The sequence below is a fragment of the Podarcis pityusensis genome (assembly GCF_964106645.2).
Source record: "Podarcis pityusensis genome assembly, chromosome: 6".
Lineage (NCBI taxonomy): Eukaryota > Metazoa > Chordata > Lepidosauria > Squamata > Lacertidae > Podarcis > Podarcis pityusensis.
In genome coordinates, this window is record NC_138030.1 from 55,873,815 (window position 1) to 55,896,245 (window position 22,431).

A 22,431-nucleotide genomic window follows, 5' to 3' on the forward strand; every position below is an offset into this window, starting at 1 on the left:
CAGCCTCCCTCAAAAACTCATAATAGTATGAACAACACGACTTTGAAACCCAACGAAAATTGAAATAAGGTATGTGTTTTGTACTAAATATTTTCTCTATTTCCCTTGGAAGCATTAAACAATATGACATATCCCTCTGTGGCAATCTTCCCTTTGATAATAAGTTCTTAATTTAGGCAGGATCGCTGTGCTTCCACATAGCTTTTCAAACTAGTTTGAGGGGTAACTGCTTTAACTCCTGCTTTCATTGTTTCCATCTTGCTTAAATCTGATTCAGCAGGCAAACAGAAATCCATACTTTTGTAAAATCAGGACCACAAGCTTTTCTGCCATCTTAAATCCTCTCCTAAATAGGAAAGCTTTTCTTAGCTGCAGACATTACTGTTGCCATATCTTTCCAGTGTGGGCTTACTAGGTGGGCTACGCAGTATTTTACAGTGCAACCCTAACCATGCCTATTCAGAAATAGATCCTATTGAGTTTGATAGGGTTTACTTCCAGGCAAGTGGGACTAGGAATGCAGCCATAAACTTCAGTCCCTGATCTTCTAGGCTAGTAATGTCTTTACTGCTGAGGTATTGTGTCTCAGCAATGCCATTCATCTTTCCCTGCCACCTTCTTCTCTCCTCCACAGATTCCCAGGTACTCACACAGAGGAATAATACATTGTAGGTGATGCAGTTGCTTCTGTATTTCCATATAGAGATTTCCCATCCTATCAGCATCCCCACTGATTATTACAGCCTGATGAATTCAAGTGTGTTTGGGAGTTGCAAAGGCTCCCCTATGGATCTGTGTGATAAAAGCTCTAGAAAAGGCTGCTCCCTTTAGGGTGGTCTGTAGCAGCAGTAAACTGGTAATGAAAATATTAACGAGAGACTTGATCACTTCTTTTGAGCCAAGCACAACATAACCATAACAGCTGCAGGCTCCAACTGTTTTCAACTGTCAGGCCCCGCTCATACTGTTCCATTCCAACAATCACAGCAGCGACGACTGTGGAACATACCATTTACAACAACTCTACCTCTACACCAGCCAGGAGGAAGCCATGCTGAGCACCAGATCCCTCATGGCTACACTGCTGGTTCTGGTGCCAGTCACAGGGTCTCCTGTTCTGGGCCATCTGCTTGTCCTTTGGGAAGTGTGGCCAGGTGAGAGGAAGGCATAGAGTCACAGCTGGGAATGGGGTTTGCGAAATGAAACTAGGGGGCTCTTTCCTTCCCCACCCTGTCCCTGGTATTTGAAAGGAAAAAATGGGAAGACTGTGTGGTATGGGCTTGAAGTTATGGGTAGCATTTATTTGGTGGGGCTGAGGTTTTAGTGCCCTGCCCTCAATGCAATAAGCATGGCAGGGGTATATATTGACTTCAATACCTTCACCAAGTTTCATAGGCACTGCCATTTCCCAACAATATAAATCTAGAGTCACTCTCTGACTTTCAAACCTGAGAATTAAAGGAAACTTTGTATTTCAGACATAACAAAAATCATTATAGGTTAGATACAACTGCCAGACCCACGGTGGAATTCAAATAGATACAAAGTCAAATCTGAATTAAACAAACAAGAAAAAAACCAATAGTAATTCTGAGATGCCTCAAATGAATCTATATTAAATTTCCAGCGTGTTTATCCTTTCTATTTCCTACCAAATAGGGAACTGCTGGCAGTTCCAGTCTCCTTATAGGCAGGCCTTCCTCTTGATTTGGGTATATTTTAATGGCTGCTGTGATAGCTGATTAGAAATATAATTTATTGTAACTTCCCTCAGCGTCTAACCCATGGGTAGGCAAACTAAGGCTCGCGGGCCGGATCAGGCCCAATTGCCTTCTGGATCTGGTCTGCGGATGGTCCAGGGATCGCTGCAGGGATAGCACACACATACTTTCCCTCTCCCTCACATGGCGGGAGTGGCGACGCCTCCTCCCTCCCTCCTCCTGACTTCTCCCCGCACTGCCTAGAAGAGGAAGGGGGCTGGGCTTTGTTGGTGCCAGCAGCAACAGTGCTCGAGTGGCTGCCATTTTAACCAGCCCCTCTCTGGAGCCCTTTCACGTGCCGCTCATCATCCCTCCACCGCCACCAGCCCCTGCCGCTCGCAAGACACAGGTAAGCAGCCACTGGAGCTCATGGTGCTCTTGCACCCCCCCAAAAAAATATAATCCGGCCCCCCACAAGGTCTGAGGGACAGTGGACTGGCCCCCTGCTGAAAAAGTTTGCTGACCCCTGGTCTAACCTGTGGCACTCCAGATGTTGTTGGATTACAATGCCCATCATCCCAGGCCATTATCTGTGATTGGCTGAGACTGATGGGAGTTGGAGTCCATCAACAGCAGGAGAACCACTGCCTAAGGCTGTAATCCTGGTGCCACTTAGCTGGGAGTGAATTACATTGAGTTCAATAGGAATTACTTCTGAGCAGACATGGCTTGGATTGCACTGGGCCATGGGGTTGCACCAAGGGGTGTGGCAGATTGGTGGTCACGATGCCTCGCTACTTCCCCAGCTCCAGCAGCATGGTAAGCTGTAGCAATGCTTCTTTTAGCAGGGGGGCTCTGCCTCACCACATGCACCATTAGTGGTTACTGGTCTTATTGGTGAAAGGGATGCTGAGGGGAAAAGTCCCCCTTTTTGCATAGCATCTAAAACAGGAGCTTCATGGAGACCCTGTCTAGGCACCGTGTCTCTGTGTCAAGCTAGAGTATGATGTATGACAAAGAGAGACAGAAGGCATCATGTGGCTTTTACAGTTAGGACAATCCTAGTCCTTATCAGTTGTTGTTGTCGTTTTAGTTTTTTATTTATACTTTTCAAATTTATACATTTCATTAGTTTTACAATCAATTTGACATTCCAAAATTTGACTTCTTTCCCCCTCTTTCTGTGGTTTTTAAATTTTATTTCTTAATATCTTATACATATCCAAGTTAATTTAACTTACTCATTTAATTATCTACTGTAAATATATACTCTTATAAAACTGCAGGTTATGACACTAATCTTGCTAATGTTTTTTATCTGTTTACAATTTATCTGTAAATATTCAACAAACCATTTCCATTCTTTTATAAAAAGTTTGTTATCTTGATTTCTTATTCTTCTGGTAAGTTTCACCATTTCTGCATATTCCATAAGTTTTTGTATCCATTCTTCCTTTACTAGGACTCCTGCTTCTTTCCACTTATAGGCAAGTAACATTATTGCTGCTGCAGTAGCAAACATATATAAATTTCTATACAATTTAGGTAGTTTTTCCCCTATAATTCCTAAAAGAAAAGCTTCTGTTTTTTTTTTATATATATATATAAGTTATTTTGAACATCCTTTTCAATTTATTATATATCATTTCCCAGTAAGTGTTAACCTTACTACAAAACCCCCACATATGAACTAGTCCTTAGCAGTTGTGATGATGTTACATAATGCCACTATAAATTTATGAAAGTCTGCCATACTGTAACGTTCTGTCACTGCACTGAGGGAGTTATTGATAAACCCTATTCTAAAAAACTGTGCACTGGCAAAATTAGCTTTATACGTAACTGAACTTTAGCCTTATAATAACTAGAACTTGGTGCAGCTTAAAATATTTTAATTAAATTAATGTTGTTGTTTGCTTTGTTGCAGGACACGTACTAGAGTATCAACAAGTATCAGTACCAGCGGCAAAAAATTGTTCATGCAAAACATCAGGAAATGTGATCTTAGACCAGTCAACGCAGAAAAGGGGCATCAGAAATTACAGCAGCTTCAGAACAAATTTGAAAACATCTAGGAAGAATGCTTACAGGAACTATCAGCATAAAATGTTGCTAAAATATGTAATATTATATAAAAGAAATCCATATCCAATTACAGATGGAAGTATAAGTGTACACATGTCAAGAAAACATCTAGGAAGAAGTGAACTAATTCTGAGAAGAAGAAAATATTTAAGACACATACTCAGGAATATTCTGAACAGAAAATGTGGTGGTTATGAAGTAAAAGTGAATTGGCACAGTATTTTGAATGGTGCTAGAAAGAAATCTGAAACTAAAAGAAAGGCGCAATTGCAAATCACATACTTTGAAAATAGGCACAAACCCATAGGAGCCGGGTCACTATTGGGTTATATAGCATGTCAAACAAATATGATGTTAAACGTTGAAGAAGCATATTTCCAAAAAGATCAGGAAGTTTTAGAAAGTATGGTGATAAAGTTAGTAAAACCACAGATACCAAGAGGAAAAGTGCTTACTGAAGCTGAAGTACTACAAAAGAAAAAATCTAAGAATAACAGTAATAGAATATTCACTTCTGTCAAAGAAAGAGTCTTTTCTAAAGAGAACACAAATATTTACAATAAAGAACAATTCAGAATGACTGATGGGAAGAAAGTATTAAATGGAGAATGGAGCAGCCCATATATGGGATTTGAAAAATATGGTCAGTTCTCAGGTTTTCAGCGGTGGACAAGCTTTGCTATCAGAGAAAATATCAAGTTGCAAAAATGGAAAACAAGAACTAAAAATTCTGTGAATGTAAATGAGAAGTTTCCATTTATACATGCATTTACTTACCAAAGAAGTAGTGCCAGCAAACAGAAAATATTCTCAGCACGTGAACCTGTAATGCCCAACATTCAACAAATAAAGGAATCTGCATTTCAAATAAAAATGTACAGAAGCAAAAAATTAATAAAATTAGCCAAGTGGCTCAGAGCTAAAGAAAATAAATCTGGGGGAAATGGAATAGAAGTTTTATCAACAATTTACTATGTGCAGCCTTCCTTAATAAGTCCTACCTTCCCAGCCATTAAAACTGCTGTGGGTGTGAAGAATGAAGTATTTACTTCAGAAATGGATGAAGCAAAGGCATCAGTCTACATCTCAAAAGTGCTGAAATATCTCATGCAACCCTCAAAGAGAATAAAAAAGAAATACTTGAGTGTTGCTCATAAGGGATTTAGAATTTTGCCTCTAAAAGCACTCATGGTAAGAAAGCATCTTGATACGGAAGAGAGTTTACCAATCTTGTTATATCTCTTTAAACACATTTTTAAAGGTCCATCGGTTGTTGGAAGAACGAAACGATCAGCAAAAGCAGAAACGGTACCAATATCTGTAGGTAGGTTTACGCTGCTGTTATTTATGCTATAATTTACATGTAAAATAGAGTTAAGGCTATAACATTTAATTGATAGCAAGCTTGGGAGTTAGGAATCTGTGACTCCAGATGTTGCTGGACTGCTGCTCCCATCATTGCTAACCATTGACCATGCTGGCTGGCACTAATGGATGTTGCAATCTACTCCTTAGTTAGAGGCATAGCTTAAAATGGATCCTGGTTTTTAAAAGCGTCCCTGAGTAATTGGGCAATGTATTCCCCCCCCCCCCATGTTAAACATTTTTAATATGAGTACTTTTACAAAAGTGAAGATGGCAGACACCACTTTAGAAAGGTCATTCCCTCTTACACAGGAAGTGCCTCTTTTGAGATGGTACTGCAGAATATGTATCCATTATCCAAAACACTAAGGCATGGGCGTAGTCAAGGCGGGGGACTTCACAAATATTATTAAAAATCATTGAAAGTACTCCATTATCTGAGGTTCTGCCGTCACCCCCCAGCAGAAGCCTGCCCCTCCTATTTAGGGGTATTTTACCTGTGACTTCCCAAGAAAAGCCCAACAACTTTGGCTGCCCCCCCCCAACAAAAATCATGGCAATGCTCTTGCACTAAGGAAGCATTTTTTGCTTCATAATAAATGTTTAATAATGCAAACTTATGCAGATTTAATAGATTAATAAATTAAAACCAGCTTGATTGATCAGCTGAGATTTCTTTAAACATAGGACAGTCCTACAAACCATGTTTGCTTTATATTTAAAATATTTTTATTTGGGGAAGTGAAGCCAAAGTTATGAAAGGCTCGTCTGGCCCCATATTAACCTTCATATATTTAGGGAAGGATGTAATACTTCCAACAGGTTTTAAGTATTGAAAAGTTACCTTCTCTGACTGCTGGTTTTGCTGAGGCTGCTGCCTTTGTTGTTGGTTTTGCTCACTTTTGTCCTTGTTTTGCTCCGGCAGTGCTAAATTAATGTTAAGTTTGTTTTCATTTTTTTTGCTGTTTTTTTAAATATTGCCTTGAGGACTCTTCTTAGTTGGGAAATGTCTTGTAAATGTTAACACAAATAAAAAATAAATATAAATAAGAATTGTATTCAAGGATTTCTAGTCTGACACCAAATTCTAAACATCTGTGCTTTCTCTTTTTGGCATATCAGTAAATTGTTACATACTGTATATGAAGTTGCATAACTATAAGAGTTAGTGTGCCCCATACTGCTGATGGCGCTAGATTGTGGCCTGAGTAATAGAGCTTGTATAATCTTGGACGCCTTGGAAGATTCTGTAAGGCTGATATCACTCAAAGCGGAAGGAATATAATATTGAGCCTTGCAATTTCTGAGTTCCTTGCTGATTACAGGACCCTGTTTATGGATTTCTGCTACAGACCTTAGCCTTAGTCTCTGAAGTTCTAGCTACTGATATGATAGACTTGCTGGAGATGGAGTAGACAAACATCATCATCATCATCATCATCATCATCATTATTTCATTCATGAAGCACTTCCCATGAGTCATCCTGCAATGGCAAGCCATCTTGCCTTGAGTGATTCTGTACTTTTTTTACAATCCATAAGTGTTTTATTGGTAATATCTTAATCCTTGTTAGATAGACAGGCCTGCAATCTGGCAGAAAAACGGAAACATATCCTTAATTAATTTTCAATTCTCCTGCTCACTATGTTGTGTCATCTTGGGAAGTGCTGGTTCTGTTATGTGCCTAAACAACCTAGTTCTGTTTGTCAGTGAGATGGCAATAATTTGTTGTTGGCATCTGTCTGCCTTGAGAGACAATGGAGTGCGCCTCCGTGGGTGAAGTCAAACCACTGTATTAGCAGCACCAAAGTGACCTCCCTGGGGTGCAAGCTTGAGCAGTGTGTATGGAGGTCCTGGGCTGCCCAGATGGCAAGACCCTACTCTTAGCCTTGCTGATGTGGTTCAAAAGAAAGCAGAGCAATACATTTGTCGCCAGCATGCATTCTGTCATATTGGCAAAACAATCTATGCCAAATGTATTAAAGTACTGTAGAGGCTGATTTTGAAAATTGTTGAAAAAATACAGCTAGATCTAATATTACTTTTAAATACTCACCTATGTTTTAAACAGAATTTTAAAAGGCCAATGCTGACCAAAGACTCACCGTCTATTTTTCTATCCTATGGGCAGAGAGACAAATTACAGAATGAAATGTATACTTCTAAAGTAATCTGTCTCTTGGCCCATAGGGGAAAAATAGATTGTTGTAAAGTAGTGGTGATGGTAATTTAAAGCAGAGGAAACAGCCCAGGAGGAAGGGAGTAAGAGACCCTTCTCTTCCCATTTCCCCCCCCTCCTTTCAGCCCTAGATGTATGGCATAATTTCTGCTAGATGGGTTTATTTCTGGTACTGGAGTCAAAAGGTCAAAAACACAACTTTGTGAAGGGATTGTTATGGTCAAAAGTGAAGGACAGGGAGAGAGGTCAGCACCCATATCCCACCTACTTTTAATTGCCCTACATCACTCTGCTTTGCAGCTGTGTAAGGGACCTGTGTTCAGTATCATGGATATGCTGCTATAAATGTCTAATTAGCTTTGCACATTCAAAGTGTCTGGTTTGTGACAGAAGAAGTGTAATTTTTTAAAGAAGAAACACCCACAAAGTAAATGTTGAGTACATACTATTAACTTTCAAAATATTTTTTTTCTATTTAGATGTTTTGACGCATGTAACTTCTGCCCTTATAGCATGTGCCACTATTTTTGGACTAGCTCTGTTTATTTTGGCATTAGCAGCAGGTTACCTGTACTATAATAGAAGGTAGGTTTAAAGGTTTTAGTAGTTCATCTTGTTATATATATTCTAAACAATGTATCTTAAAAATCCCAAAGATCTGAAAGGCACTAAATGTTTTAAGACATAAATAAATAAAAAATAGAGTAATAAAATTAAAATTAAAACCAAAAAGACCACAGTGTCGCCACGAATAAAGTCTCTTTGGGGTAAGTATTCCACAACCAGGGTGCCACCACTGAAAAGGCTCTCACTCTAGCAGCCACTCTCTGCACCATGTTTGGTGGTGGTATATTGAGAAGGGCATCAAAATATGTTCTTAAAGTCGAGGCAGTTTTATGTGAGGAGGTGATCCTTCAGGTAAACTTACTGCAAGTTGTTTAGGGCTTTTAAAAGTTAATATGGACTGGAAATGGACTGGAAGGACTGACATAATATATTCATACCAGACAGTCACAATTAACAATCCTGCTGTACTGTTTCCACGATAGGGGTGTGTGGGGCTTAGGGCAAGGACTGGTTGAGTATCGCACCTCTTACATCTCCATGAACTGGGGAATTTTTATTATTGACGGATTGATTGCATTTATATACTGCACTTCTGCCAAGGCATCCAAGAGGACTTACAATTTTAAGCTACTAAGACAAATGGGACGCGGGTGGCGCTGTGGGTTAAAGCCTCAGCACCTAGGACTTGCCGATCGAAAGGTCGGCGGTTCGAATCCCCACGGCGGGGTGCGCTCCCGTCGTTCGGTCCCAGCGCCTGCCAACCTAGCATTTCGAAAGCACCCGGGGGTGCAAGTAGATAAATAGGGACCGCTTACCAGCGGGAAGGTAAACGGCGTTCCGTGTGCTGCGCTGGCTCGCCAGATGCAGCTTGTCACGCTGGCCACGTGACCCGGAAGTGTCTTCGGACAGCGCTGGCTCCCGGTCTTTAGAGTGAGATGAGCGCACAACCCTAGAGTCTGGCAAGACTGGCCCGTACGGGGCCTTTACCTTTACCTTTACCTTTAAGACAAATAAATTATATAACGTGGAAATTTTACCCAGGTGGGGAGATGGACCATCCAATTGGAGCAGGACTTGATTTTGCCTTTGCCTCCCTCCCTCTCCACAGGGTAGGTGGTACATACCCTCCAACATTTCTCCAATGAAAATAGGGACGTCCCATTCCATAATGATAATTTTACTATATATACCCCACACATCTTACTGGGTTGCCCCAACATACATGAAAACACAATAAAACATTAAGCATTAAAAAAACTTCCCTATACAGGATTGTCTTCAGATGACTTGGGCGTTGGACAATTCCATACCCTCCAACTTTTCTCCAATGAAAATATGGACATCCTAGGGAAAAGCAGGACATTCCTGGATCAAATCAGAAACTAGGACGCCTTCTCTAAATCAGGGATGTCCCTGGAAAATAGGGACACTTGGAGAGTCTGATGGTGTCCCTTAACCTTGTGGGAGGGGGCAAGGAGGGGACAGTGTGACTGGGAAAGGGCTACAAGCACAATGTTTTATGGAGAGCCGCTTTGACTATGAGCATACCAAACATTTTAAGTCCCAGGTGGAGAAAGATGATTATGGCTCCCCTCCTCTCTGCAAGAAGATGGTGCACATCTGCCAACCAGATCCAAATAACCCTGGGATTACATTTCCTGTTACAGGAAAATATACATTTGTGTAATTTGGGTTCTGCAATTTACCAGAGCCAGTGCCTTGTGGTGGTGGTCTCTATTCCTTCCCTCGGCAATGTTGCCAGCTGCCTTTTGAATACAGGTGCACTGCAGTGGGGGCTTGTCCTCCTCCTCTTGCCCCCACCCGCCTTGGAGCCACAAAAGAGCTCCCATGTTAATGCATAGCTATTGCCCAGCCACTGCTCAGCTGGCATTCAGGACTCACTAGAAGGCCATGGGACTAGCAGCCATGGCACTGCATTAAGATACAGCACCCCCAAAGTATGGTTATACCACTTTGTGAGTTTTAAATTACAAGTGGTATAAAAATATTTTAAATAAACAAATAGCTTTGATCTCAGCAGCCCCATTGACTTAATTAGATATTGCCTTTGTCTCGTGGTGCTATGATGAGGGTTACCACTCTGAAGCTAAACACCTTTAATAGAAATGTGTCCCACTGAAGTCCTCCTACTTGATATATTTTTGGGGGGGGGGGCCTTCATAAATTAAAAAGTGCAAAAATAGTTATTACAGTAAATTCAACTAAATAGAATCTCAGAATTGTTCCTTAATCAATTTTCTTGATCATTGTACAAGTTATTCGTCTTTATCAAAATCATTTTTGCAATACCGCTTTTTAAGAGATTGCTTTATTGCACAGGCTCTACTTGTTTTTCATCATTCAGGTCACCTAAAAATTTCCAAGTGTTTTTTCATCCATCTATACCAAGGCTGGGGAAACCTTTTCATCCTGAGGGACACACGCCAGTGTGGATGGGGCTAAAGATAAAAGGGAGTGGAGCAACAGATATAAATTTTACCCATGAGCACATACCACTTTGTATCCTCTATCCAGAAAAGCAAGGGGCATCATTGGAGTTCAAGAGCACATTCCAGCCAGGCAAAAACACTTGGAGTCATTGAGGGGCGTGGCCTGTGGAGAGTTCTGAAGGCCAGCTAGAGAGGAATAGAGGACCACATTCAGCTCCTAGGCCTTAGGGTTCTCACCTCTGAAATATACCAGCGAAGCATTTTTAAAAACCTAGCTATTTAATTTTATTACGTGTTAGTTCTTTAGATTCATGATCTATCTCAAAGAGAACCATAATATTTATGTATTAAAATGCATTTCAGGCAATTTGTTCCATTTCTTGAAGCTGGTTTGAAAGGCGAAGAATCCAAAAAGGAATGGAAACACACTGCTTCTCAGTGTTGTCCGCCTATTTCTCTTTCACAAAATTTTCATTTTGGACAACCACAGGTAAAATATAATAATGGAAAATGAACTGTTAATATATGTGGCATATTTGCACTGGTAATATTTTGAGGCCAAGGTAATACCTGAAACCTAAACACATTTGCACTAGTATAGCAAGGGTGGTCTTTCTGTAAGATGGCAACTCTGAGCCATAGGAAACCAATTACATTGGAGCAGAAGTCTCAGTAGGTGAGTTTCGGCAGAACGGGCTGGAGCAGGGAAAGATCCACTAGAACAGGAATACTGAGGCTTCCTGAGTCTGTTACAAGCCAGCTATAAACCAAGCAAGCTACAGTTGAAAGTACTTTATTTGAATATAATAATCATGGTGCTTTGATGATAATCTTTCTGTTTATTTCTCACAGGAATCAAGGAAGAATCAAATATTGGCAACAGGTATTAAAACTTTTCTTAAGAGTGCAGTTTGAAAATTTGTTATACTGCTGACATCGCTTGTAAAATAAAACAAAGTAGAAATCATATAAACTTCTAACTATATGGAAAGGCATGTTTCCTACTATCAGTTGTCTATTTTTAAAGGCTAGAAAAATTAGATTCAGGCAAAACATTTTGTGAAAAGGCTCTTGGTAACAATGTGATATACCCCTACTGTAATGGTTCTAGGGGTTGCTCGTGCGTAAGCCGGTGCCAACACCTGGCTGGGTTGCCTGAGTGAACCTTTTCTGTCCGGACAGCCACTCACCCGTGCCTGTCTCAGTCGCTGGCAGAATCCATCAGTGGGCGTTTCTTAAACTTCTTCCAGCAAAGAAGCTCTTTGACGCCTAGTCTCCTCCTACTCTCTCTGCGCGAAAGCCTTCTGCGCAAGGAGGGCGTAGGCAGCGGAGGACCCTTACTCTCCCCGCTGGTCCCCGGCAAGGAGTCATGGGACCGCCTCACCGATTCCCCCATCTGCCCCCCTTCTCCACTGGTGCTACACTGATTCTCTTCCCCAGAAGATGGGCTGCCTCTCCCAATCCCGGGACGCTCTCTGGAATCCCTCTGGAGCTTGCTCTCTCCCTCCGGCACTGATGGCAGTTCCCTGACACCTACATACAATAATATTGTATGACTGAGGGTGCTTAGGCCAGGAAATAAATGTAGGGCAGGAAATAAATGTAACGTAAACAAATAGATGAAACAAACAGATGAAGTCATCATACCATGTTGTATTGTTCATCCACAAGAAGGAGCTCTTACACAGAGACCATATTGTCTAAAGTGCATGGACTTCCTTATGAGGAACATCTAATCTTGATCTCTTCACAAAAAAAGTGCCAAAAGGAATAAAACAACACTTTCTCTCATTAATACTCAGAACCCGCAGTTCCTTTTACAGCTGTATTCTGTTTGTATAAATTTAACACTTAAAATACAAGTTTGCAGTATGGAAGAGGATACAAAAAAACCCATAACAGATTCTAGCTCTTCTGGTCACTTTCAGTTACTGTATAGTGAAAATGGTGCTTTTCAGACACACACTGTTATGTGCTTTTGAAAAGTTGGCCAATAATCATTATTTTAATAAGAGAGTCTTCAATACATCTACCCTAAACTCCAACTTGCAAATTAGAACCAACTTTTAAAATTTTGTCCTATATTGCTTTCTCCTTTTCTTTTCTCTTTCAGCTACTTTTATTCGTCCCATTTCTCTTTTGCCTGACAAATGTAATGAATTGTGGTGCAACCTTGGTGCAACCTACCTAAGTTTGGGGTGCGTTTGCCATTCTGACTCACCACAGCTAGGCAAATCTCTATTATGGCTTTGCTACTTTGTTTCATGGCAAGAATCAGTTGAATTGCTTTTGTTGCTTTATTCTTTAGTTTTTAAATATGTTTTGATGCCCTTTTATGCTTGTGCATGTTTTCTTATCTACTGTGAGGACCCTTTCAAGGGGCTGAAGATGTGAGATACAAATAATTCACGAATACACAAAAATATTAATAATTAGTTACACCACAGGAAAAATAGCACATATGCATGGGAGTAGCCGGGGGGCAGGGAGGGGGCAGCTGCCCCCCTGAATCAATAAAAATAAATAAAAATACATAGCAAACTGAGGTTCTTTCCCCCGAACAAAAGGCCTGCCCCCCACCCAAATAAATCCTGGCTATGTCCATGCACATGTGTAGAAGGAACACTGAACTCATATGCTTGTATCAAATACACTAAAATCACTGAAAATCAGGCTTCTGTAAGCAGCACTCCTATTCACATAATCTGCTTCTCCTTGACCTTTACTATCCCTTGTGCCACAGCCCTCTCCATTCATCAGGGTCCCCCATCTCTTGAGGGAGTCATTTTAGGGGTGTCATGGGGCTGCCAGTGAAAGGAAGGGCTGGTAAAGACAGCTTCTGCTCATCCCCTTCCTCAGATCTTTGGTTCCAACTCATTTTATCTAATATAAATTTATTTATTTATTTATTTATTTATTTATTTATTTATTTATTTATTTTTAAATATTTTATTAATGATTTTCTTGTTTTACAGAAGTAAGTGTAATGCCTCGTATTCCCCCCCCCCCCCCATGTAACATTTTTACAAATCCGTTTCATTTGTTGAGGCATTAGGGGGAGAAGGAAAAAAGGAAAAAAGAAAGGGGGGGTGGAGAGAGGGAAGATGGATGGGGGTGGGGTCGGGTGGCGGTGTTTCTATTATATTTAATGTATGTAGAGTTTGGTGTCAGCATTGCTTGTGTTGTTCACTTGTGTTCCTTTGGTGGTGAGAGAGGTTGGGGTTGGCCTAGGGTGTGATTGTTTGCTTGTGATTGGCTGTGGTGATCTTTGTTTTCGTGTGTGAGTGAGGTGGGTGGGTGTTTTGGATCAGGTTAGCCATATTGATTTGTATGCTGTTGGTGGATTGTTGTCATTGTCCTGTTGGGCTGCGTATGTGATAAAGGGGAGCCATACCGGGGTGAAGGCGTCTTCTTCTGTTTGTCCCCGTGTCAGTTTCAGTTTATTAGTTAATTTTTCTAGTAGGGCTGTTTCCCATACTATTTGGTACCATTGGTCCATGTTTACTCCTGACAGGTCTCTCCAGTGTCTGGTTATGGTGTCTCTGGCTGCTGAAAGTAGGTTCTAATATAAATTTATGATATGGTTACATTTTTTAAATCATGCACTTCTAATGAATAATGTGATCCTTTTCATTGCAGCTACTAAAACATGTTCCAAAGAGGAATTTGTTATTATGAAGGAAATATATGGCAGCTCTGATACAGAAGGCAGTTCAGAAATATCATGTAGAGGTTTGACTATAAGATCCAGAGCGATTGTGCTTCCCTCTCGGTCCAGTGACAGCATACAATCATTATTTGATGTACGTGATGATGTACATGATGATATCTCTTCCCAACAATCCGTGACCATGGAAAATGGTTCCAGCACTGTGCCCCCCCAAAACGACCTGGTTCCTGTTCCACAACAGCCAGATAATCAAGAGCAGAGTACCTCTAATGATGTGTCACCACAACTGAAGAAAACAACTATTTCAAAATCAAAATCCGACAATGACCTCACAAGATCTAGTAAAGTATTGCAAGGAGTTCAGCCAGACCATTCTTTATATGATGTCAAAGAACCAAGTACCTCAAAGGATGTGACGCTAAAGAAACCAACCATCTCAGAGCCAAAACCTGACAATGATCTCACAAGATCTAGTAAAGTATTGGAAGGAATCCAGCCAGACCATTGTTTATATGATGTCAAAGAACCAAGTACCTCAAAGGATGTGACACTAAAGAAACCAACCATCTCAGAGCCAAAACCTGACAGTGCTATCACAGAGCCTACCGAAGCATCACAAACAGGCCAGACACAGGCGATTCTGAAGTCAGAACCTGGCAATGCTACCACAGGGCCTTCTTCTACCGAAGCATCACAAGCAGGCCAGACACAGGTAATTCTGAAGTCAGAACCTGGCAATGCTACTACAGGGCCTTCCTCTACTGAAGCATCACAAACAGGCCAGACACAGGCAATTCTGAAGTCAGAACCTGACAGTGCTACTACAGGGCCTTCCTCAACTGAAGCATCACAAACAGGCCAGACACAGGCAATTCTAAAGTCAGAGCCTGACAGTGCTATCACAGGGCCTTCCTCAACTGAAGTATCACAAGCAGGCCAGACACAGGCAGTTTCTAACACAGGACTTGACAATGCTGTCATAGGGATTTTCTCCACTACAGTATCACAAGTAGACCAGGCACTGGCAATTTCAATGTCAGAAACTGACAGTGGTGTCATAGGGCTTTACTCTACCACAGTATCACAAGTAGACCAAGCATTGATAATTTCGAAGCCAGTACTTGACAATGCTATCACAGGGCCCTTCTCCACTGAAATATCACAATCAGACCAGACGCAGAATATTTTAAAGTCAGAACCTGACAATGCTATCATGCCACCTTCTTCTACCACAGTATCACAAGTGGACCAGCCATTGACCAAGATTTCTACAGTGCAAAATCCATGATCGGTATTTTACATCTTGGTGAATAATTTTAACTCTTGTCACAAATGTTGATGGTTCTGTTTCCCACCAAACAAATTCTTTGAATATGCTTACATGAAACATGGAGAAATTACAATCTGAGTTTTGTGACGAAAAAGCCGTTGAATAGTAGTAATGTGTCTTAAGATTTTTTTAAAAAAATGTATACGTACTGGGCAACATAAATTCTGAATTATTTTTCAGAAATTAAAACTGACTAAACATATTGGAAGTCATTTTAATTTAGGTGAGAGATGGCAGGCATTTTTGTATTCAGGTTGTTGTGTGGACAGCATGTGGGAAAGGGCCATAACTCAGTGGCAGAGCTTCCAGTGTTCCTAAAAAGATAAAGGTAAAGGACCCCTGACAGTTAAGTCCAGTCGCAGACGACTCTGGGGTTGCGGCGCTCATCTCGCTTTACTGGCCGAGGGAGCTGGTGTTTGTCCACAGACAGTTTTTCCGGGTCATGTGGCCAAGATGACTAAGCCGCTTTTGGCGAAACCAGAGCAGCACACAGAACACTGTTTACCTTCCCGCCAGAGCAGTACCTATTTATCTACTTGCACTTTGGGTGTGCTTTTGAGCTGCTAGGTTGGCAGGAGCAGGGACCGAGCAATGGGAGCTCACCCTGTCAAAGGGATTCGAACCACCTACCTTCCGATTGGCAAGCCCTAGGCTCCATGGTTTACACCACAGTTCCACCCGCGTCCCTCCCAGTGTTCCTAGTATGGACATAATTTGGGTTTTCCCTTCTCAGATCAAGATAGAGATGGCTGTGAATAGACAAATACTTACAGTGACATAAATTAAATTTCAAAACCTTAGCAGAACAAATCCCATTTTCCTCTGGAGGAATGTTATTTAACAGAACATGTTTATGATTAAACCATTCATTTTTTAGTAGGAAAATCTAAAAATCACGTAGCATTTATGAGAACAACTTAGACCGTTTCTGCTGCATTTCCATAAATTATTGCAATAATCTTTGCACGCAAAAACCTTGCAAAGTAGGCCTAATTGCAGGGGGAGATGTAACAGCATACAGTGGGGAGGTTCAGAAAGTATCTACATGGTGCTTAGAGAATAACTTGCACCTAAATGTTAGTGAGACAAAGGAGATGGTGTTAGACTTCCAGAAGAGAGGGGAACCTGCCCCGTTGTATATCGGGGGGGGGGGGGCTGTGTGGAGAGAGTCTCCTCCTTTAAATTCCTGGGAGTCTACCTTAGCGAGGACCTCACTTGGAAAATCAGCATAACTCAGGTGGTCAGAAAGGCCCAACAGAGACTCCATTTCCTCAGGGTCTTGCGAAAGTAATGTTAAACAACAGCTAATGAACTCCTTCTACCAGTCCACAATAGAAAGTGTCCTTTCATATTGTATCACACTGTGGTATGCTGGCCTGACAGCCACGGACAGAAAGTCTCTACAGAGGGTGGTGAATACAGCACATGATATCATGGGCTGTCCCTTGAGTCCGCTAGATGACATCACAAGGGATCGTTGCCTTAGGAGAGCGAGAAATATTCTCAGGGATGACTCACACCCCGGCCATCACCTCTTTAATCTTCTACCCTCGGGCAGGAGATATAGAAGTATAATCAGCCATACCAACAGGCTAAAAAATAGCTTCTATCCGTGGGCTGTTAGGCTGTTGAACGGAAAATAACATAGCGAAATTGATTTGCGAGGTGGTGTGTTGTTCGATAAGAGATTGAGTGTTTGGGGGGGGGAAGGCTCATTTAATTTCATTGTACACAGGCTGTACAATGACAATAAAGGTGTTATTATTTTAGTATTGTCATATTGGAAATATACTGAGAGAGAATAGTGACTTGCTTAAAGCTACCTAGGAAGTTCAAGGCCACCAGGACGAGGCCATGAGACATGAACCAGTGGCATTCTGGTTCAAAACACACTCTGGTTCAAAACACAGATCATGATGGTACATCAACTTACGGTATGTGTGGCAGCAGTGGCCCAGTGGAAGTCTGGTGCTGGCAAATTGCTGCTGCTCCACTGGTTGCACATGGTCTGAGAACTTTATTTTTGCTTCAGTGCTTCTTTTCTCACTGTTTTTTGTTGTTGTTTTTCGTCTCTTTCCCTTTCCTTGGTGAATCACAGATACCTGTGTATGATACTGTGCCATCTTTACCTGTGCTGTTCATTACATAGAATTTTCACAAGGTCACTGCGATACTTGTTGAAGTTCAACAATTACTCATGTTTTTGAGTTAATATTTTTGTGGTCACCATGTTAAATTAACACAAGGGGGAAGAATATTGTGTTCCTACTGACTTTGGTAGGGTTGTGCATTCCATCTATGTACTAACTTGTGGTGCAAAGTGTTGTCAGTTTTGTTGTGCCAGCCTTCGTCCACAGTGCCATATCATAGTCATATGACGTAATCAAATGGATTGCTGAAATCTTGCCCTCTCACATGGGAAGTAGAAAATGTATATGTTCAGCTGGATAGGGGATCTGTGATCAGATGGAGGCATGTCAAGCCTCTTGCAGGGTAGACTTTTAATTCTTGGAGATTGCGGGGCTGATGGAGAGGGTGAGTAAGACAACCCACAACAGCCCTAACAACCACCTTGGCCACAAACTAACAATGTTGAATCTCAGCATGGTGATCTCCCTTCATCCTGTGATCTCTGACAAATGAACAGGCCCCTTGTCTTTTGTCTCATCCTGTGATCTCTCACGAACGAACAGGCCCCTTGTTTTTTCTCACTTCTCAGACAGTTCCTTTCTTCTGGACAGTCAGTCTGAAACTTTGATGACATACTGCAGGCAAAATATGATTCCCTTCTCCTTAAAATTGCTTATAAATATATTTGATGGGGCTTAAGGTGGCCTTTTGCTATAGTCTCAGAATTGATCTATAAAGAGTAGACACAATTTTGAATTCCTGTCTTTTTACCACCTGGCTTATGGTAGTAGAAATATGGGTGGGTTATTTTTTAGCACTACATAACCTGTCCTTATTTTGCAGATGACTGGTACTAATACCTCCACTGAGATGACCAGCTTAAGTTTTTATGATGCTTTTTTTCTATCTGGTCTCAAGCAGTCTACTTCCAAATCGAACTGAACTGAAGCCATTTTAAAAAAAAATAATGATATTTATTGAAAGTTTTATAGAATTACAAAAAAGAAGAAAACAGAAAAAGAGAAAGAAAAAACAAAGAAAAAACAAACCACATCAAACAATACAAATTCAAAAAACAAAAATACACCACAAACACTCAAAAACAAATCCATCATTCTCAAATCCTCAACTGTCATTACCTTCTTTCTTTGACCTCCTCCTCCTCCCTTTTTTTGTATCCTAGTTGTTAATTGCCGCAGCAAATCCTTTCCATATTTCATAGTATTCTGTCATTACATTACCTTAATCTATTTTAATCTTATCTTACTATAAAAAACCTTAAATCTTAAAACTTAAATCTTATTTTTACCAACTTCTCATAACCATAATATTCTTACATAATTCTTTAAACATTTTTGCTAAAGCCAAGTAATTTCGTTCCAACATTTTTCTAACATTCATCAATTTTATAAAACAATCCTAGTAGTAAAAAAAAAAGAAATAAAAACAATCCAATCTTCATCCAGCGTCCCTTCCTCCTGGTCCCGGGTTTTGTGAGTCCTTATTATCCCATCGATCTAGCGCATTAACCTGGTAACCTTGTATCCGAGGCCCTTAAGTCTCTTCCATGTCCATTCCGCGGCTCTTCTTCATATTTATAACTGTATTTTCCTTTGTCTCCTGCTCCTTTCACTTGTGGGAACTCCAGCTAACAATGCTTTTAACCCTTCTCAACAAATCAGCCCCTTTTCCATAGTCCACACTAAACTCCATGTGGTATTTAAGAACATATTTCAAAAACCCTCCAAAATTAAGAGCCCCCACAACCCCAAACATCTCACGGCCCATTGCCAGACTTGAAAAGTCCAAACATCCCTGCATGGGGGGGTCTATCCAACCCCCCATTTCCAAACCAAACCAAACTTTATCTTTCCAAATCTGGCTTTTTCCAAATTCATTTGTCAAATCCAAAAGCTCATGTTCCTGCTGGGCCACAGCTCCCTCCGTCTCTGGCGCCCAAGATTCAGCAGCATCCTCTTCCCTCATCTGATCCGTCAGGGCACACTCCTGATTTAATTCCTGGGTGGGTTCCATATAATTTCCCACTGCCTGTTCAAAATTTCTGATCGCATCAGTCATCAAATCCGTCTTCTCATGTAGCTGTTCCAGTAGGGCATTTGTTTTAGAGAAAGCACACAACAGAGCTTCCAAATACATTGTCCTGCAAGGTCAGAAGTCTATTCCCACGATTGTAATCTGTAACAGCTGCAAGCTCCCCGGAGTTGGTTACAGTTTCACAGTCTCCCTCTAGGGGGAAAACTTCTATTTGTTCTTTCTTTTAAAAACAAGTCTAACAACAAAGTTTCCTTTTTCAGATATTTTGTCAATATTTGTTCCTTTAAAATGCGAAGGGGAACAATGGAATCAATGTTTCTCTTGTTATAGCTATCTGTCAAAAACGTTTGTCTCTGGTCAATGAGCTTCAAAAAAAAAAGAACGTCAGTCCTGACACCCCGCTCCAGGATCAGGACGGTGGAAAGTTACTTTACTTTAGACTCACTTCTGTAGATTTAAACAGTCCGGAAAAAAAACCCCTCTTCCCCTGCTTCCGAAGGGGGTTCAACAATATTAAATGATGAAAGTTAATCTTTTACAAGCGATTTTCTGGGCTCTAGTTTGCCATGTCTTTGCTTTGATCTATCTACAAAGAAACGGAAGGCTGACTTCCTGTTTAGACCTTCCCGTTTCAGTGCCAAATTGAGGTAAACTTTTAAGTCCAATTTTCCTTTCCGCTCACAAGTCCTTATTCAAAGTCCAATTGTCCGAGTTTAAGTACTCACGGGTGATTATTTTAGAAGCCAAATTGTCCCAGGAAAAAGGCAGCGCTCTCCGGCAACGGCTGTGCGGCTTCGCTCCACGGAAGAAGCAGTTGACTCTCAGCACCGCGCCACTTCCCCCTCTTCGCTCCGGAGCCCGTTAGTGGGTTCTTTTGCGGGTTGGGGGGGCGCTAAATGTGCCCGCCGAGTCCCATGGTCACAGGCTTCATCCGCCTGTGATTTTTGAAAGGGTCCCCGCTTCGCCGTAGCGGAAAAGACCCGTTTCGCGTGGAGCTAGTCCCTCCAGATCAGAGGGAGTCCGCCATTGCCGATGGTGCCACCCCGGAAGTCTGAAGCCATTTTTAAAATCCTACTAGCAATAGTGGATTGCCTCCCAGTTTCAAAGATAGTAGCCAGCCTGCTAAAAGTGTATTAACACCTACTCCAGGGAATAAAGTTTTAGACTCTTCGGAAACCCACTGTGAATACTTTGCAAGGCACTTCAAGGCTAAAGTCACCTCTACAGCAATATTGATGCCACATCCACTGCAGTCTCAACTGAGGTGCAATGTCTGTTGCAACATTATGGGATCAGTTTTGGTGGATGCAGCCTACCGGTGCAGACAAGGTGCTTAGGACAATGTGGCAGATGTGTCTTCTTGCCCCTTGCCTTGCTAGAACTTGCTGAAATGGTATAACCAGATGAGTCCAGGGGTAAATCCATGTATCCTTGCAGGAGAGAGTGGTCCTGGCCATCCTGAAAGAGGCGGTGATCTGACCACTCCTCAAAAAACCCACCCTGGTCCCACTGGCTTGTGACAATCCAGAGGCCTGGGTGAATAAGAATGTTTTTGCTTGGTGTTTAAAAACAGTGCTGCTGCTAGGCCTCCCTCCCTGGGGGCAGCATTCCATAAACAGAGACCCACTACTGAGAAGGCCCATCCTTGTGTTCCCACCCTCTGCACCTCCCTCAGAGGGGGCACAAGGAGAAGGGCCTCAGGTAAAGAACGCAGGGTTCATGTTGGTTCATGTGAGAGAGGCTATCCTTCAGGTGCTGAGGTTGTGAGTCACATAAGGCTTTATAGGTCAAAACCACCCCAATCTCTGCTGAGTGGTGCACATCAGGGATTCTAGGCATTTACTCAGGGTTTGTGTTTCCTTTGGGAATAAGACACAGTGGAGATTGGCATATTTATGATATAGAGTTTATTTGTACATATATACAACTTAAACCCAGATGAAGGTCTAATTTGTGAGAATTCACATTCCAAGCAGGTCCGGCCTTCGTAAGTGCAGCGTTTGATTCAAAGAACAGCAAAAAGCCTTGCTCTGTGTATCGCTTCTCCTGACTGTCATTCCCAGATCACATGAAGTTCTGCCCCTCCTTCTCCTCCCTGCTTACAGACTCAAGGCCTCCTTCAGAGCCAATATCATTCAGAGTTGAAACTCTAAACTTGGCCTTTGCCTTTGGCCACTAGCACCCAGCAAAGAGGTCCTACTCTCCCTCACCTGGCAGAGGGCAGTTTTGCCCTCTGATAGTTTTGTCCACTACTAATGGCGCATCCAGCTAGCTCTGCAGAGCTGCCTTGGCTCGTTAGCATAACTAAATCCAGAGGGTGTCCATGTTTGGCAAAGTTTAACCAAACCTTGATTAATTCTGACTTTTACTAAATTCAGGAATTATGGGGAAGATCTGGCACTCAGCCATTTAGGGAAATCTGCTCCCTGCCAACCTACAACAATATTAACAAAGCTGGAGAATAATTTCTGGTGTCTCACAATTTTTTGTTGTTGTAAACACTAGTGTTGTTTTTTAATAGTTAATACAAAACCATTGTTGCCTCTTGGTTTTATGCTCGCCATTACCAGTCTGAATTAGAATATGCACCCCACAACACAGTGGGAGAAGCGACACTTGTCAGCGCAATGGGGAAGTAGCCAACATATTATCTTAACGCTGTCATCTCCAGCATACTTATCAGGCAGCAAGTCTTTGGGATTTCTCAGGAAGTATATACATAGGATCGGGCTCCCTACAGTTGCCCTGAATTAAAACGACGGTCTTAACGGATAAAGGTTGCCAGCTGCTTCTTATCTGAGGGGATGCAATGTTACACCTTCCAGACAAAAGTGCTACAGCTGTGTGGGGGGGGGGGGGAGGACCTCCTTTTAGAACGAAACGCGTAATCTGACGGGAA

General features: G+C 41.6%; 1 protein-coding gene across 1 annotated transcript; it reads left to right on the top strand.

Annotated features, from left to right (window-relative positions):
- The first annotated feature begins 979 nt into the window (after window positions 1–979).
- Window positions 980–15,549, top strand: LOC308479853 (uncharacterized protein). The gene is made up of 7 exons (XM_081010824.1): window positions 980–1,154; window positions 3,628–4,428; window positions 5,047–5,109; window positions 7,810–7,915; window positions 10,711–10,837; window positions 11,200–11,230; window positions 13,987–15,549. The coding sequence occupies exons 1-7, from the start codon at window positions 1,052–1,054 to the stop codon at window positions 15,303–15,305; spliced, it is 2,550 nt and encodes an 849-aa protein (XP_080866950.1). The 5' UTR covers window positions 980–1,051; the 3' UTR covers window positions 15,306–15,549.
- The last annotated feature ends 6,882 nt before the right edge of the window (window positions 15,550–22,431 follow it).